The sequence below is a fragment of the Schistocerca gregaria genome, chromosome 2 (genome assembly GCF_023897955.1).
Source record: "Schistocerca gregaria isolate iqSchGreg1 chromosome 2, iqSchGreg1.2, whole genome shotgun sequence".
Taxonomy (NCBI): Eukaryota; Metazoa; Arthropoda; class Insecta; order Orthoptera; family Acrididae; genus Schistocerca; species Schistocerca gregaria.
Genome location: NC_064921.1, coordinates 233,442,141 through 233,462,078, shown reverse-complemented (window position 1 = coordinate 233,462,078; position 19,938 = coordinate 233,442,141). Strand labels below are relative to the sequence as shown.

General features: G+C 42.8%; 1 protein-coding gene across 1 annotated transcript in view; it reads left to right on the top strand.

Moving 5' to 3' along the window:
• LOC126336761 (growth/differentiation factor 7-like) overlaps positions 1-19,938 on the top strand; it is a 103,417-nt gene that overhangs the window by 21,690 nt on the left and 61,789 nt on the right. Inside the window, exon 2 of the mRNA XM_050000766.1 lies at positions 6,701-6,952. Coding sequence (XP_049856723.1) covers positions 6,701-6,952 — 252 coding nt within the window. The remainder of the gene's footprint in view (positions 1-6,700; positions 6,953-19,938) is intronic.

Sequence of the window (19,938 nt, the reverse complement as noted above, 5' to 3'; positions counted from 1 at the left end):
AAGCCCCGGCGCGATGAAGACGAGAGTAGGCAGTCAACACGAAGGATTACCTTTGATTTCAATAAGATGTGGAACCACAGTCACACGTTTAGGTGATGCTGGTTGTTTCTCTTTCTAGTGACATATGTTCTCGCTTCCGTACTTATAACAGCAGTGGACTTGTCTCTAAAATAATCGCAAAGTCTGAAATGGATCTTTAATTGTACGTTGCGACGGGTAAACCAAATGATACGTCCGTTAGCCTGTTCCCGAGCAGTGACGTCAAGTGATTTGTCATACTATCAAATTTCTGCTTGTCACATGCTCCTATTTATACAGGGCTATTACAGATTTCAAACACTTATTGCTTACAAATACAAAAGATAGTAACATAGTTCCAAAGTTCCTGGAAAGAGAAAAGTTCAAATTTTTATGCATTCAATGTGAGCACCATGTGTTACACGAAAAATATCAAAACGTTGGCTGGTTTCCTGCCACACACGAAGCAGCTAGTCTCTCATTATCGAATTCACAGCTTCAACAATGCTATGTAGCTGACGTTTTAGAGTGTTGTGCATAGGGAAGATAAAAATGCGGTCTTTTACGTAACCCCACAGATAAGTCAAAAGGCGTGAGCTCTGGAGGCCTATGGAGCCACCGACGATGAAGTTCACCTTCTGCTCCTCTTCTTCCAATCCAACGTAATGGAATGGCACCATTCGCGTAAAGTCGTGCATGCTTGGACGTTAAGCACATGTTTCTCACTTCGTTTTTGACCCGGTTTGTGTAATAGATCGTGACTACAACCTAATATTTTAGAACTTTTTGTATATTGTAATTGATAAAAAATGTATAATGATAATAATGACAATGATGATAATAACGATAATAATAATAATAATAATAATAATAGTAGTAGTAGTAGTAGTAGTAGTAGTAGTAGTAGTAGTAGTCGTAGTAGTAGCAGTAGTAGTAGAAGTTGTGGAAAATAATTGGGTGACCTCACGGACGAACCTTTTGAATTGTTCTCGTACTTCCAGGTTTTGTAGGTCAGTGCCCCACATTATTTTCCTACAACAGTAAGATAACATTCTCAAAGTATAAAAAGTCCCCTCTTAGGTACAGGTAAAAAAGTGCATAGAATTAAAGGTAATGATCGTGAAGTCCCTTTAATTTTATTAAAATTTGGTTCAGACTTGCGAAATAGCTTTTTGCTAAATGAAAACCAAACGTCATCATCATATTAAAAAATTATAGTAATGTTTTGATTTTTTAATTAATCTGGAATTTTAATAAAAGTAAAAAATAGTGTATCGGAGTTCGAACCAACGACCTTATGGTTCCAAAGCCTTTAACTGACGGATCCAGTTCCAAAAAATGTTCAAAGGTGTGTGAAATCTTATGGGACTTAACTGCTAAGGTCATCAGTCGCTAAGCACTACTTAACCTAAATTATCCTAAGGACAAACACACAACCCATGCCCGAGGGAGGACTCGAACCTCTGCCGGGAACAGCTCCAGTTCCTGGCAAGTTAATTTTTATTAACAATTCTGAGAAGTCTTTTAATCTTAAAAGTGACCTTTTTTTTACTTACTGCTTTAAGAAAATCTTGTGTCGACACTGACTTTCAAAACTTCTAAGAATGAAGAAAATCGGAGAAAACGGGACTTACGCTGTGTCCTTTCAGGTGATAGAAAAATTATGTTAAACTGACGAAAAAATCGCAACATAAAAAAAATGTGTAGTAATGAAATTTTGGGAATACATTTGTCTAGGTAACAGATTCAAGTGATTAACATCGCAAAATCACAGGTCAACGTAAGCGAGAGACAAACCATTGCAAATGTGAAATGGTGCTATATTAATAACCAGTGTAACCACCATAATTTTGAATGCAAACATGGAAACGTGAATGCATTGTGTATTTCAGGTGCTGGATGTCAGTTTGTTGGATAGAGTTCCACGCCTGTTGCTCTTGACCGGTCAATACAGTGATGGAGTTGGAGTTGTTGTCCGATGATGTCCTGTACGTACCAGATTTGAGACAGATCTGACGATCGCGCAGGCCAGGGCAACATGTCGACGCTCGGTAGAACACGATGCGTTACAACAGCGGTATGCGGTCGAGCGTTATCTTGTTGGAAAGCACCCCCACTGAAATGCTGCTCATGAATGGCAGCACAAAAGGTCGAATCACCAGACTGACGTATAAATTTGCAATGAGGGTGCGTGGGATGACCGCTAGAATGCTCTTGCTGTCATACGAAGCCGCACCCCAGACCATAAATCCAGGTTTAGATACAGAGTACCTAGCAGACATATCGGCTGCAGGCTCTCAGATGGACTCTGTCTAACCAACACACAGCCAGAACTAGCTTTCATCGGAAAACACAACAGACCTCAACCCTGACTTCCAATGAGGTCTTGCTTGACACCATTGTAGCCGCAAGTAGCGTTTGGCTCAGAGTTCCTCTTGAAGTAGGGGAGAGTTTTGGCACATTGAACCATAAAAAAGATTTCTCCGTGTTACTCATGCAATAATTTTATTACAGAGTTGTGATTTACAGATGTTACAGTTTAATCATTCAAGTATAAAATGGTCTTATATGATTTTATTGTCATTAATTGTTTTTAGCTGCACGCCTTTGAAGAAAATTTGGTAAATGGTTTATTGTGCCCCACATGTGGGGTACAATGAACCACTTTAAATAAGTTCATTGAAAGAATCTGCTTAGCATACAAAGTAAGTGTAAATGTACTTTAAACATTTTGTTTACATATATTCCACATGTGAATCATATAATTAAATCTGTAGGCACACAAGCATGTAACTTATTTTGGAATTACCGAACATCAATGGACTCGAAGCCGATTCCAAATTTGAAATATTATTGTCTCTTTGTCACATCATCAGTAGCAGGTCGGGGAGCACATAAAGTATGTTAACAGCTGGAACAAAAGCTTAATCCTTTACCTGAGGAAATTGACAGATGGCTTTCATGATAGTCTAAAATTAGAAGCGCAGGATTGTCTTTGCTGCTACTGGATTTATGGATGAAATGTTTAATGATATCCACAAAAAATTCGGTGTTCATCCAGTCAGTCTTTGTTGCTAACCCCAGGGTTCCTGTTGGTACATTACTTATCATATGTGGTTTAAAATGTACTTGAGGAAATATCAGTGCTGGGGGCAGGAAAGTACCACCTGCACTGATTATGCAACAGGTGGTCACCAAGACACCACGTTCTCCACTAGTAGCTTTAGAAATCTGTTTACTTCCCTTTTGTGGCACTACCTTTGGAAGCCTATCTGGTACAGGTGAGGTACTGGTTTCATCCAGATTGAAAACCCTTGTACCATCAGCGGAAGTAGGGTATCTCAGGTAAAGGTCTTTCAAGTTTTTGAAGAAATTCAAAACAGAGATTTAGCTGCTTGGTGAACTGCCATGCCCTTATTAAGAACCTCCTGCACAGCTTCTTGCATAACTTCGTGGTCAGTTTTATCTCTGTCCGTCTTCCTGCGGTATGAACGAACCATCTTCAAACCTGATAATATAAAACAGGACTTCTGAATGGCTGTAATTTAAAAGCCTTAAATACCTACACATATGTTTTTACCCATGCTAAGGAAACAAAGTACAGAGTGTTTGTATTGGACAATTAAGATTCCTGGGGCACAATGAACCACGGCTCATTGTGCCCCGGGAGAGCTTGGTCGAATTTATCCCAACAGTACATATTTCAAACAAAGCTCATGTGAGGTTATGTATGAACATTGTTACTATTTGAAGATCTATATCATATTGTTACAATGACTTAGTTTCTCTAAAATTTGGTGACAAAGGATTGAACGAAATTCAATCTATCTACACCTCCAAAAATTAGTTCACTGTCGTGAAACTAACATATAACGAGTACAACACTATTGGCAGGAACTAGATCCTGCAGAAAACAAGTGGAAGTCGGTAGAGCAGTACTGACAACATATGCACAGACGAAAAAAGAATTTACCACCTTATACTGAAATTATGCTACCTGATTCATCGTGCCCCGTGGTTCAGAGTGCCCCACTCTCCCCTAACCGAGTTGTAACAGTTCGTTGTGTCACTGTGGTGCCAAATGCTGCCCATATTGCTGTTTTAGAAGTAGGACGATGGTCTTCCCTCTTGGCAGTACCACGTGGCCATCCAGAGCCTAGTCATGTTCCTAGTGTACATTGTTGTGACCACCGCTGCCAGCAGCCATAGCCATGTACAGTGGGTACATTCTTGCCTAATCTTTCTGCAGTATCGCAGAAGCAACGTCCACCTTCTCGTAGCACTATTACACGAACTCGTTCACTCAGTTAGGTATTGACAATGGTGTCTTTGTCACCTTACAGGCATTATTGACTAACGGCAACTCACAAAGTGCAACCTCAAAGATAAGTAACGCTCACGATCGTTACAGCGTGTATTTGAAACAAACCCTGTTTGAATGGTCATAGTGGCGCTGCTAGTAGCATCCTTACCCGACTGGCGCGAAATGTGAATAATCATCATCTTTCAGACGTAGAAAGATGCCTACCAATTTGTAATATTGATGCATTAAGTTGTTCTGAAAGCGGTGCTGATATTCAAGACAATGAAAGCGGGTTAAAAGCTGTGAGCTATCTGGGGAAGTTAACCTTGCATTACTGAGCAAATGTTTCACCAGGTATCCAGTCTAGCTTACCAAATTCCCAACCAGTCAAACATTAATTATAATCTTTTAATAGTCATCTTAAGACAACTGCTTATATAATCAGTTTATATCTGGACATTTAACATTGATCATTGTTCCGTTAAAATTTCTGCATATTAACCTTGATTCATAACTAAACTGGTGCCTTATTTAGGATTGTGAAGATGTGAGTTTGTAATCTTACGGAACACATCAAATATGGAGCCAAGATTGGGAGACTGCATACAACACTGCATTCAGAAAATAACACAAGAAGAACGTTGAAACATGTGCAAGAGGAAATTAGCCACAACCAACCGGTTCAATTCCCACTCAAAGAAGTTACGGTTGTAGCGCACTCCTGTCCGTCATGAAATTACCACACACTGGTATACTAAATTCCTACTAACTCTCTGTGAAATCTTCTCAAAAAGAATAGCTGAGGACTACTTTGATGCTTACACCACATGCTTCACGTGGTCAATTTGGTTTACACAAAGAGTGTAACTCCACAATAATTTTGATAATTAAAATAAATTACATCGAAACGCAATTTACAAAAGAAAAACCTCGAACTGGTTACTATCTTCTTACTATTAACCTGATGGCTCAAACAATTGTATAAGCACGTGGTACTGGTCTCACAAAGTACACCCCACGTGGGTTGAACATAAAGAAATGTTGCTATATTGAAAAATATTGTCAAGACGAGACGTTATAATCTCACGCACATTCGCATTCAAGATTGATGATCTTAGTTACAGTTACGGATCCTCAACATGTTGTTCCACTTTACTCACAAAGTAGTGACAAAGCTACTACTGGAAAATATTCTGAACTTCACACTCGAATTACACTGTGTTGCAATTTAAGATAACATATTTTAGATCTAAACCTGAAATAAAGGTGATTAAATTTTCAGTTAGGCTGAACTTAAGAAATCCATTGTCCTACGTACTTAGCAGAGACACGCTTAGCCGGAGATCTTACGACTTCAGACGCTCGCCGCGGAAAGACTGGCTGGGCCCCTACCGAGGTGGGCCCCTACCGAGGGTGCTTCACAGATACAAACGGAAGTGACCAGGGAGGCAGCTTCCTATAGGAACATGACAACAGGACTGGTTGGGAATTTGGTAAGCTAGACTGGATACCTGGAGATCTTACGACTTCAGACGCTTGCCGCGGACAGACTGCCTGAGCCGCTACCGAGGGTGCTTCACAGATACAAACGGAAGTGACCAGGGAGGCAGCTTCCTATAGGAACATGACAACAGGACTGGTTGGGAATTTGGTAAGCTAGACTGGATACCTGGAGATCTTACGACTTCAGACGCTCGCCGCGGACAGACTGCCTGAGCCGCTACCGAGGGTGCCTCACAGATACAAACGGAAGTGACCAGGGAGGTAGCTTCCTATAGCAACATGACAAGGGACGGACAGGACCATACTAAGAATAGAAACCTGTCTGCTTTTAGAAAGCGTAGCTACCTGTTCCGACGTTGGTCCTACTGTTCTCTAGCAGACAGGCTTGTCTGCTACCATCAAGCATGCAGCTAGAAATACATTTGCTCATTCATCCTTCCACACAGAAGGGAAGGGGGATGACAGTATTTTATCATACACACTATATGAAAGAAAGCGGATGTAGGTTCCGTATGAGACAGTGTGACATGAATTACATATAAACTGTGTTTTAAAGTGTAGTAGTAAGACAGATCGTTCTTGTTTATGTGTAAAAGTAACACGTTCCACTGCTCAGTCTCCTCCCAGATAGTCAGAAACACCACAGTAAATTTAGAAGTGGAATGTACGCCGTAAATGACAACAGATTTAAGAAATTAACACGAAAGGAATCCAACGGAGACCTTTCAAACTTTCGTTCACGTCGCACAATTTCTTCTTGCCTGTTGCGAGTTTTTTTTCGACAGTGTATTTACTAGCGTTCCTGGTGTGAAAAGAGAATGTGAAGTTGTTGGGAAGACTTGGCGGTGACGACAGCTGGACGTACTGCTGTTGCAGTGGTGATGTGGCGACGCTGGGTGCTGGTGTTTCCCGCAGCGGCCGTGTCGCTGGCGTGCAGCTGGTGGTGGGTGTGGCGCAGCGCGGCGGAAGCCACGGACAGGGGGTGGTCGCCAGCAGCGGCCAGAGGGCGGGCCGCGCTGCCCGCCGTGCCGCAGCCGCTGCTGGAGCTGTACCACAGGCACCGCAGGCACCGGCCGCACCCGCCCCCGCCGGCGGAGCTCATCCGCGGACTCAGGCCCACGGCGCAAGGTTCGTCTGCCTGGCGCACACTCGAGAAAAACTCGGGTAGTCCTAAAAAAAATTGCTATTTATGGGTTTTACTGGGTTTTTCGATTTTTTTCCTTATTGCCCATTAAATAATTCAGTTTAAGCTCATATGATAAATTTATTCCAAACACTAACACGTGTGTATATTGAACCGGGGACCTAGAAACGACGGAGAGGCTTCGTTCCGCAGTAGCACTATTACACGAACTCGTTCATTCAATGAGCCTTGCGGAGTAGCCGCGCGGTCTTAGGCGCCTTGTCACGGTCCGTGCAGCTCCCTCCGTCGGTCCGTCGGAGGTTAGAGTCCTCCCTCGTGTGTGTGTGTGTGTGTGTGTGTGTGTGTGTGTGTGTGTGTGTGTGTGTGTGTGTGGTCGCCAGCAGTTCCATGCGGCTTTTCGCGGATGATGCTGTAGTATACAGAGAAGTTGCAGCATTAGAGAGTTGCAGCGAAATGCAGGAAGATCTGCAGCGGATAGGCACTTGGTGCAGGGAGTGGCAACTGACCCTTAACATAGACAAATGTAATGTATTTAGAATACATAGAAAGAAGGATCCCTTATTGTATGATTATTTGCTAGCGGAATAAACACTGGTATCAGTTACTTCCGTAAAATATCTGCGAGCATGCGTACGGAAAGATTTGAAGTGGAATGATAATATAAAATTAATTGTTGGTAAGGCGGGTGCCAGGTTGAGATTCATTGGGAGAGTCCTTAGAAAATGTAGTCCACCAACAAAGCAGGTGGCTTACAAAACACTCGTTCGTCCTATACTTCAGTACTACTCCTCAGTGTGGGATCCGTACCAGGTCGGCTTGACAGAGGAGGTAGAGAAGATCCAAAGAAGAGCGGCACGTTTCGTCACAGGGTTATTTGGTAAGCGTGATAGCGTTACGGACATGTTTACGAAACTCAAGTGGCAGACTCTGCAAGACAGGCGCTCTGATCCAGGTGTAGCTTGCTGTCCAGGTTTCGAGAGGGTGCGTTTCCGGATGAGGTATCGAATATATTGTTTCCCCCTACTTATACCTCCCGAGGAGATCACGAATGTAAAATTAGAGAGATTCGAGCGCGCACGGAGGCTTTCCGGAAGTCGTTCTTCCCGCGAACCATACGCGAGTGGAACAGGAAAGGGAGGTAATGACAGTGGCACGTAAAGTGGCCTCCTCCACACACCGTTGGGTGGCTTGCGGAGTATAGATGTAGCCCCCAGTGGTCCACAACCCCACTACATGCACAGCAGTCCACCCACCTCACCGCCGCCCCACACCGAACCCACGGTTATTGTGAGGTTCGGTCCCCAGTGGACACCCGGGTACGTCTCATGCCAGACGAATGTAGCCCCGTGGTTGAGCAATTATGGTGTACGCGTACGTGGAGACAGTGTAACTGAGGCGGAATAAGGGAACCAGCCCGCATTCCCTGAGGCAGAAGAAAAACCACCTTAAAAACCATCCACAGTCTGGCCAGCACACCGGGCCTCGGCACAAATCTGCTTGGCGGATTAGTGCCGGGAACCAGCGCCGTCCCGTTCGGGAAGCAGGGCGTTAGATCTCGCGGCTAACTAGTCGGGCACACACTAACCCGTACTTACAACTAATTTATTAGTGCCTCATTTCATGTCCTGGCAGCACTGCATCCGTTACGAGTATGTACTCCTCCACCTATGGATTTGTTTCATCAAAATTAAGAAATTCTTTAGGAAAGGAAAGACCCGAGAAATTAGTGTAAGTCAATTTCTGTATTGCAACGGCCTTGACGCAGTGGATACACCGGTTCCCGTCAGATTACCGAAGTTACGTGCTGTCGGGCGTGGCTGGCACTTGGATGGGTGACCATCCGGGCTGATAATATTTATTTTCAATCTGTTGCTGGCCGTTAGGTAGGTTTGCAATTTCGAATCTCGTTGTAATCCATGACAACACTTGGCTTTCCCAGGATGCCATTCTTCTACTTTATTTCTTGAAATATATGTTCGTAGAACATACTGACGACCATGACGTTTCCCTCCTTACGCTGCACTGCACCGACACCATCTTACTTGTTAGTTTGACAACAACATCTGGGCTACTGTCACTGGGCAAATACTGTAATCCTTTGCAAGCAAATCATGTGCAGACTACAATATAATTCAGAAAGTCACTTTATCTTCACTGTAAGGACTGTCATATATTCCGACTCACCAGTTTCCAAAGAAAAACGTAATATCTGGCCGAGAACAGATCATCTTGACTGGTAAGAGGCACCATCTAACGGAAGGAACATTAACTGACGGCAATATAACTCTGAAACTCGTTATTCCCATTAGCTACAAGCCACAGAATGTTACGTACAGATATATCCCTTGAACTGCAACGATGTCTAACGGTTACCGCTGGTGTACTTGCTCTTTTGAACAGCATCCCCTATGAGAAAACCAGTTGCGTCTTTACCCGTGGTTACTCGTACTTTAGGAACCTGGGCAATCCACGACTCTTTCTAAATACAACAGCTCGATGGAGACATAGGCTCGAGCCGCACACGTTTACTCTCATGCGCCACAGCTAATGCGCTGCAAATAGTAACCTGTAGTTGCGATCCTGCAGTCAAATAGTCTATGCATTTGCTACGTTCACGAGTTAGTAAGATAGACAGAAGTTCACCGCCCAGAATCGAACACCTCCACAGTCGAGTAATACTCATTATCAGAGGCAGGTTTGCCTTCTTCAAGAATGAACGGAATTGTGTCCAGAGTCGCTCCCTTGAGCTCTTCACTCGATAAGTCCTAGTCTCCACTTGACTCCTGTAGTGCTTTCCCTTTGGCTGAAAGCCATCCCCACCAAAAATACATCGTTCTTAACTTCTAACAACATGATTTGACTCAACGTGACCACTTTCCAGACTGAAGTATAACAACAATATTTAAATAAAGATATGTTACAAACATTTGTTGCCACTCAGACCATTCACAATAAATATACATAAATTTCTTCACAAATAAATTAGCCAGTATTCTTGCGCAAGTGCTCTCACGATAAATGGCCACCTATTATCGTTAAACATGGTTTAAACAACTATTTAGGCTTGCTTGTCAGAAATGTTTTTCGGTACTCCTTTCCAAAGATGATGGTGTCAGTCAACACATGCGGTTGGCTACTTAGAAAATTACATTTATTTTTTATTATAAATTGTAATTAAAAGTTAAATAATGTTACTGGCAAAACAGTAAATTGTTCATTAAATAAATGCAGAAGTATGACAAAATATGAGATATTCATGTTGTATTCATTTGCTGTGAAGTTGTGGAGGATACGATTTACGACAAACATTTACATAGTGAACAGATAAGAAATTAAGAAATAAAACAGATACGGATATGTAGCTTCAGATATGTTAGCTATACTGCAATGCTCTCATCTGAGATACCGTTTACTGAAATCGCATGAAGCGTTCAAAAGTTGTTAATTCAGAGATTTCTTGAGAAAAAGTTTATTCGCTATGAAATATTACCTTCTGTAGTCTTGAAGATACTGAAATATTGTGGTGTTATTTTGCTGCTCCTCACTTTTCTCAGATTGCAGATGTATTCAGATTTGCTTTAATACTTGATTGTGAATTTATTATGGATTCTTGAAGAGCTGTGGAGGCCATCTCTCGCCTGTTCTGACACTGATTTCTCTTAGAGCATTGTCTCTCACACGGAGGCCATGCGAGCAACAGCTAATCAAATTCCAAATTTGTGATTTAGCGATATCCGGCTGGCGAAGCTGGCCGTCTTTGTACTTGGACTCTACCAGTCACCTAGTCGGACATGCTGTGGCACGTCCTGAGCTCTGGGCCCACTAGCGTTCAGCCGACCTATACTTTTATCTTACCTTGTACCGATACTGGGCGGCCGATTAGCTCGCCTACCTACGCGTAACGTTACAGAACCCACTGAGAATGAGCAGCTCGTGGACGGATACAGACGTCTTTCCCACCCATGGAATTGCGTATCAACTGGAAAAAAAAAGAAAGAAACTGCGATCATGATGCTTGCCGATGGTATTTGTTTTTCGCCACATATTCAACTTTTCAATGTGTCACATTTTTTTCTCAGCGACGGATGGCTTGATGGAGACCTTTGTTGTAGAAATCTGTATCGTTGTCTATCGCAAAATGTTCCACTTAAAAAGTCATCTAGTCATTCTGAAAGTAGCAGCTATGTAATGGTTCTTTCATCCAAGGGAAGATGTCACTCTGTGTCCTGTCAGCCGAATACGGGAGTGAGGCAAAATTTGTTAGCAAAAAACAGCAACATTTGTGGCTGTATTCTATGCAGAAAAAGCTGAGGTGTTATCCTGCAACAAAATCACCTACTGGACACTTCGTCCCGCTGCTTCACCTTGACAGCCTTCCATTACCTTATCAGGAGGTTTCAGTGGTATCTTTCTGTGATTGTTCCTTAGGAGCACAATCTGTTAGCAGTAAACGCTGTCGGGTATTGAAACGTTGCTTCAGTTACCCTCCCTTTTTTTTAAACAACATTAATTAACAGTTATCGCATTAATATAGGCTCTTCAGTGTCTCTATAATTAAAGACTTTAACATTTATATACCATCAATTACTTACAAATTCCTAAAGTGTTGAAAAGTGTCAGAATTAAAGTATTTTCTTAACAGAATCTGACATCAAAATCCAGAGATACAAACTGTTACTAAGGCAACTTAAATAACCTTCTTCCGGGACCGTCTCTGATTATTCGTTTCGCTGCTAACAAATGCTTAGTATTATCTTTATATAATCACTTTATTCCTTTAATAAATCTTTTAGAAATACTTTGACCAACTAGCGTTTAATTACTCGCAGTATATCAGTGCCGACCTCTTAAGACATTGCTTTACTGTCTTACGCCAAGAGGCGCTAGCCTTTGGTTTTAATTATTCTCAATTCAGTTGTCTAAATCTTATCGCTGACTAGAGCATACTTGGATTACTTGCTAAATGTCAGAACAATTTAAAGTCTTTCCTGTTTTACAATTACTGAAGGTTCGTCGTGGGCGAATAATAATTCGGGGACTAAAATTTATTTTTAACGAATGAAGGTTTACTTTTCTTTGTTTTTAAATGTTAATGCTTTACAATGACCAAACGTCGATTGTGAATGAGTGACTACAAAAACTAATAGCCCCACACTAAGCGAGATGAACAAAAGAAAAAAATATCGGAATAAATCCTAGATGCCATCACCACTTTATATCTCAACTTCAGATTTCCAAAATATTATACTCTTCAGGTATTGGCCTCTCGTGTAGCCACAAGCAGATCCTAAATGAAATTATTAGCCATCACTTTTACTGCAGAAATAATAGTAGTAGTTAAAATCTCCGCCCTGAAATTATTCAACTACGGTAATGGGGTCTCAATGGTTAAGTCTCTAACAATACGTACGGGCAAAATACGCTGTCTATAATAATTCACCTCCGATCCGTGTGATTCTGTGCTTGATACTAATCAAGAAAAGTTTCGGGAATAATGCTCGATAAGCTATTACATACAGTACGTTACTACCTCGTTGTACGACTCTATACTCGAAAAATTACACTCGCAGCAGACCCTCAATTACCTTACAGTGAGAGACAGGTGTAGGACGCTACCATTATTTCTTAACAATTAGTATGGGAAATCTCGTGACCGTCGGTCGCTCTTCTAGAAGCCATCTCGCCCGGGATGTTCTCTTGAGCGCCCAAGCTCTGCTGTTGGGCAACGATGCGTAGATGATCTTAGCCGTCTCTGTACGAATACTTGCTTGGATGGTCGCAGTACGAATTTTTTTCGAGAACATATTCATCAACATAAACTTCAGTTACAATGAAAGGATAGCTGCGAGGGGTAGCCGCCCGGTCTAAGGCGCCTTGTCACGGTCAGCGTGGCTCCCCCCGTCGGAGGTTCGAGTCTCCCTCGGGCATATATGTGTGTGTGTGTGTGTGTGTGTGTGTGTGTGTGTGTGTGTGTGTGTATGTGTGTGTGTGTGTTGTTGTTGTTAGCATAAGTAGTGTGTAAGTCTAGGGACCGATGAGCTCAGCAGTTTGGTCCCTTAGAAATTCACACACACACACACATATATATATATATATATCACCTTGATTTACCTTACTTCTTTGCCTGCTATTACAACAGACTAAAACGATAAAATTAAGTCGCGACGAGACGAAAACCGATTCAATAATTTTGATCCGCCACAACGCGACGTGTATGTTCTAAATATGCCGACTCAGTAGATGGTAGATCGTTGTCGCTGACTGGGAAACTTTATTCCTTTCCGGAATCTACGGGATCATGCCAACTGACCTGACGTGGCGGAGGAGGACGTGTCTCCAGTCCGCTCCCTGACTTTCTGCTTGCTGCGCGTACTTGGCGTCGCCGTTTATAGAGCGAGTAAATACACTAATACACTGTCCGATCAAAAATGTCCTGGCACGTATTACTGGACATTAACATAGGCTGGGTTCGCCTTCACGACGCTGTGGACTCTGCTTTGGACACTTTCAGTGAGGTTTCCGAATGTGTGTGGAGGAAATAAAGCCCATTTTCCCTCAAGAGCTAAACCAAGAGAAGATAGTGGTGTTGGACGCTCGGGTCTGGTGTGAGATCAACGTTCTAACCCATCCCAAAGGTGTTCCATTCGGTTCAGGTCAGGACTCTTGAGAGGCAAGTTCTTTTCAGTAATGTTACTGTCCACCAACAATTGGTTTACCGATCCAGCTTTAAGACACAGTGGATTGTCATGCTGATACAATAATCGTCTCCGAACTGTCCTACTGCACTTGGTACACAATTCTGCAAAATGTTTCTATCCTCGGCATGTAGCTTTTACGCTAACGTAATAAGCATATCACACCATAAGCACGAAAAACGCAACCCACACTGTAACACAGTCCTATGTACTTCAGTGTCGGCGTTACGTATGACCGCTTATCACTGATTACGGAAATGTGACGCATATGAGGAGTTGCTTTGCCAGTCTATTCCATTCTTTTTAGCTCCATAAGCACACTCATTCTGGTAGCTGGACTGCTGGTAGCGCTTTCGAAATCAGTAGCTATTCCTTCCGCTAATTTCGTGCTATCTTTTATAACCGGCCTCTGTTATGCTCGATGGTTCCTGTATGTCAGTACATGACGTCTGCCAGGTCTCCACCTAACTAGTTGTTCTTTCGCGTTTCCACTTCCGAGTAACGTCATCAACAGTTGATCTGGGTAGCTTTAGACGGTCTGTCTTATGTCCCTCATGCAACTGTTAAAAAAAATGTTAAAATGTGTGTGAAATCTTAGAGGACTTAACTGCTAAGGTCATCAGTCCCTAACCTAACACACTACTTAACCTAAATAAGGACAAACACACACATCCATGCCCGAGGGAGGACTCGAACCTCCGCCGGGACAATCCGTACAGTCCATGACTGCAGCGCCTCAGACCGCTCGGCTAATCCCTCGCGGCTGCATCTGTTACTTTTTCTGACATCCAATGACTCATCTGTGATCGAAGTAACTGAGCTACTCTGTCCGGTTCATTTTGCTTTTGCCGCTTCTGTACTGGCAACACAACACACGCCGTGTCCTTTTTATGTTGGCGGTTCTACCTCTCGTAACATATAGTAGTCAGTTCGGCTTTACAAGTGTGTGTTCTGATACTTTTGATCAGGTAATATAGTCTTATCCTCTGGACCGCTAGCTACAGCATTTGGGTTCTCTTTATTGCTGGCTTCCTCTTGTCTAGTAGTAACTTCATTTTCCAATTGTTTTAGTATAGCTTGTTAGTCTACACATATGATTCTGTATTCCCATGGGACCGAACGATTGTTCCAGATAACATACGGAGAACGTTAGTAAAATCATTAAAAATAAACGTCGTCAGAAGATCCCGAGACAAAATCTGACAGACAATACGTTACACTTGTGATCGTCAACTAACACTTTCTTACACCAGTAGTTAGGAATTATATTCCTAGTTTCACTTTGAGAAGACTTTCTCTGAAAATCGATTTTAGATTCTACGTATGTATAATCTTATGTTTGCGATTTGAGATTTCTTAACTTAATATTATTGTTAACCGTAACCTTCAGTTGCAACGATCAGAGTGCAGATGTATTAACATTGCATGTGCGCTGCCGGCTAGTTCACTGGAAGAGTTGCTGTGCTATGAAATCAGTACATACTGTTGCATGCAGCAGCTTAACGTTTAATCGACTTTACTAGCTTTATACTCCTTTTTTAAAGGCACCGTACGATGATGACTTTGTCATAATACGAAAAAGTCACAGTACTATTTATGCGACCCTAGAATGAGAAGTCGTACTAAATAATGTTTCTCTTCAAATGGTTCAAATGGCTCTGAGCACTATGGGACTTAACATCTGTGGTCATCTGTCCCCTAGAACTTAGAACTACTTAAACCTAACTAATCTAAGGACATCATACAACATCCATGCCCGAGGCAGGATTCGAACCTGCGACCGTAGTAGTCGCGCGGTTCCGGACTGAGCGCCGTAACCGCGAGACCACCGCGGCCGGCTAATTTTTCTCTCTCCGACATGTTTTTGTACGTAAATACCATCATATTTAACAGATTTGACAATTAAAAGGGGTGAATAGATGAGAGTTCAGATTTGTTTATCGGTCTTGTGCCTTCACTCGTACGCTGTCCACAAACCCCGAAATGCCGCTGATATGTTAGGGTGAACAGCGCCCCCTCTCCCGAACCAACAACATACCTATAAAGCACAGCTACTAATTCCAAAACACTCAGTCAATAGCACACGAACCTTCAGGATGTGGTTCTCTAGTAGTCCTAACCTGTGCCAATCCTGATCTGATACTTCAATCAGTGAACACTACTTCTCAGTGTAGACACTGCTGTGGCAGTGTCTTGTGTTTTCGATGCGTTGCGGCTGCATCTTCGGACAGGTGAAGTGCAATGAATTGAGTGCGACTACAACTATAACTCGGACTGCCTCTCGCTGGATCCAAGCCGCTTAAGCCATGGAGCACGGCTTACGTCCTGGTACGGCACCGCGCTATTTATTTCGCGTAACGCTTTACGTGAAACACATACCGTTCTTTGCTAGCGACGTCTCTAGATGACGGGTGGCATTTACTGGTGGACTTGCTCCGCCTGGCATATGGGTGTACCGTTCGACATCTGTTGCTGGAGGGAAGTCTAGCTTGCACGAGTAGCGACTGGCTGTCACAAGTCATCTCAACTATACTGCTTTGTCTTGGTATACTGAATGAGTCACAAAACTGATTTCGTGGGGTGGACAACTGTCCCCCTGAGAAGTGCTATTTGCTGTACAAAAAAAAAATGGCTCAAAGCGTGTCCATGTGATCGACAATCATTTTGGCTTTGAGAGTATCTACTATGAGAATCATCGGTATCAAGATTTCTTGGAGGTTTTTTCCGCACCTCAATACAAGTCTTTTTTTCTTCGCTCTTTATAACACAACCATTGTCTACTACCTTCCAGCGTTTATTGCTTTTCTCTCTCTTTGTCTCCTTCTTCTTCTTCTTTTTCTTCTTCCTCAACAATAAAAAAGCGCGAAATGTTCGTATGCCAATATTTTTAAGAAAAATTTTAAGGGCGCTACGGAAGATGGAACGCGGCAGCTGGGACCTCACATTTCAGTCTGTTAAATAAACAGAAGCTTGCAGGAGAGCTTCTGTAAAGTTTGGAAGGTAGGAGACGGATACTGGCAGAAGTAAAGCTGTGAGTACCGGTCGTGAGTCGTGCTTCGGTAGCTCAGATGGTAGAGCACTTGCCCGCGAAAGGCAAAGGTCCCGAGTTCGAGTCTCGGTCGGGCACACAGTTTTAATCTGCCAGGAAGTTTCATATCAGCGCACACTCCGCTGCAGAGTGAAAATCTCTTTCTGGAAACATCCCCCAGGCTGTGGCTAAGCCATGTCTCCGCAATATCCTTTCTTTCAGGAGTGCTAGTTCTGCAAGGTTCGCAGGAGAGCTTCTGTAAAGTTTGGAAGGTAGGAGACGGATACTGGCAGAAGTAAAGCTGTGAGTACCGGTCGTGAGTCGTGCTTCGGTAGCTCAGATGGTAGAGCACTTGCCCGCGAAAGGCAAAGGTCCCGAGTTCGAGTCTCGGTCGGGCACACAGTTTTAATCTGCCAGGAAGTTTCAAACAGAAGCTTATTCGTATTGTGTGAACCCAAGAGGTGCATTCGTCCTCTGGTTCCTTTCTTTACCCTGCTGCATCAGGGCATGAGACTCATATGAAAAGAAATGTATAGGTCAGCAGAGTTCAGACAGTTTACGTATGTGAAACTAAAATAACGCAAAAATAATTTTGCACCTCAGGCCGAATTTTTATGGGCGAAAAAATTTTACATGTCCTACAGCATAGTGTTCCTAGATGATAACAGAAAAACATTACAGCATATTTGTTGGTGCTACGTCACCTATAAACTACGTTTACGGCTCAAAGGATTTTACTTGCGCATTTTACGATCACTTTGGCTTTGGGAAAGGTAAAGGCACAAGAGAGGTAGTTTTGACTTGGTTGATAATGGAAGCAAGGCCCAATAAAAATGGACACACATTCATAGGATTTGTTGAACTGAAAAAAGGATTCGACAATCTCTAATGGTACTAGATGTTTTGGGGAAAAAGGCAAGTTATACGGAGAGAATGGTAGTATGTAATATGTACAAGAGCCAACAGGAAAAAGTAGGAGTTGAAGACCAAGAACGAAGTGCTCGGTTTAAAAAGCGCGTAAGACAAGAATGTACTCTTTCGCCCCTACTGTTCAATCTGTACATCGAAGAATCAATGACGGAAATAAAAAAGAGATTCAGCAGTGGAATTAAAATTCAAAGTGAAAGGAAGTCAAGGATCGATTCGCTGAGGACATTGCTGTCCTGAGTCAAAGTGAAGAAGAATTAGGTGATCTGTTGAGTGGAATGAACAATCTAATGAGTATAGAATATGGATTGAGAGGAAGTCGAACAAAGACGAAGGTAAGAGAAGTAGCATAAATGAAAACAGCTAGTAACATAACATCAGGACTGATGATCATGAAATAGATGAATGTAAGGAATTGTGCTATTCAGGCAGGCCAATAACCAATGACGGACGAAGCAAGGACGACACAAAAAGCAGACTAACACAGGCAAAAAGGGTTCTTCTGGCCAAGAGAAGTCTACTAGCATCAAACACGGGCCTTAATTTTGAGGAAGAAATTTCCGAGAATGTGCGTTTGGAGCACAGTATTGTATGGTAGTCAAACATGCACTGTATGAAAACCGGAAGAGATCAGAATCGAAGCATTTAAGATGTGGTGCTACACAAGAATGATGAAAATTACATGGACTGGTAAGGTAAGGCATCACGAGATTCTCCGCAGAATCGGCGAGGAAAGAAATACATGGTAAACACGAACAAGAAGATGGGTCAGGATGATAGGACATGTGTTAAGAGATCAGTTTCTCCGCAGAATCGGCGAGGAAAGAAATACATGGTAAACACGAACAAGATGGGTCAGGATGATAGGACATGTGTTAAGAGATCAGTAGCCGGCCGGTGTGGCCGAGCGGTTCTAGGCCCTACAGTCTGGAACCGTGCGACCGCTACGGTCGCAGATTGGAATCCTGCCTCGGGCATGATGTGTGTGATGTGCTTAGGTTGCTTAGGTTTAAGTAGTTCTAAGTTCTAGGGGACTGATGATCTCAGATGTTAAGTCCCATAGTGCTCCGAGCCATTTGAACCATTTTTTGAAGACACCAGTGAATAACTTCTTTGGTACTAGAGGGTGCTGTAGAGGGTAAAAACTGTAGAGGAAGACAGCCTGTAGCATATGCAGTAAATAATTGAGGACGCATGTTGCAAGTGCTCCTTTGAGATGAAGAGGTTACCACTAAACGTTTGCAAGTAGGACAATTTTGAACATCTGTTCTCGGAAACAGATTAAGATATGAAGAAAATTTTTAAAGTTGTTGGAGATCAGAATGTTAGGAATACATTGTAAAAACTAGTCATTGTCTGTGCTTAGCAGAGTGAAATCCTGGGCTGGTGACGACAAAAATATAGCGAAACACCTTTTTTTGCGTTTTATGAGGAACTGCCTATGAGCTACTGGTGCCTCCATAACTCCCATCATTTCCTCCGTTGATCACATAAAGACAAAAAGAACCATCCGATTCGCTCCATTTGTCTAAGAAGGAGGAAATGTTGAATTCATAATTTGACCCTCTACTGTAAGACAGTGAGAGTAAGACGACCCTTCTGTTGGCTGTAAAATGGTCCCTAGCTCCAGGGCTACCCAACATCTGAGCCTACCTTTTCATCACGAACAGAACCGGAGGTCTGGTCACTGGAAAATCTGGTTTTTATGCGCGGCGCTTCCGAAAATATTATTTACGAATGCTGTCACATGCATACCGATTCTTTGACTCCTGAAGTCGGATGTGTGATGCTTTCTGCATGGAGGAAGACGGAGAATAATTAGCGGCTGTGTCAGTGAGCTCTCTGTGTTCCATGACTCGCCCTCCCCCTATTCCTTGCCCTCGCAATTGGAAGCGTTAACACACCCTCCGTTAGTGGCATCTGCTGTTGCTTTGGACTACAGAAAGCTATCAGAGTCGTTCAGTTGCACTTGGACCGACTTAACGTGATAATAAACAGCGGAGTGCTACCACCGTCTTTTGTTGACGTGACTCGTGTTGTTTGCAATAACATGATGCAACCGTGTGAGTGGATCCTGCTCCCGATTACTCGATTTTGTTCTCCATCAAAATCTTTCATTTGCTAACTATGCCTATCAGTAGTTAGTGCCTTCAGTAGTTAGAATCTTTTATTTAGCTGGCAGTGTTGGTGCTCGCTTTTTGTGAAGTAAGTGATTCATGAAAGGTATAGGTTGGTGTTAGCCAAGGCCATTCTTTTGTAGGGATTATTGAAAGTCAATCTCTCCACTGAGATGCAGTCCATGGGAGGGAGGGGAGCCGTA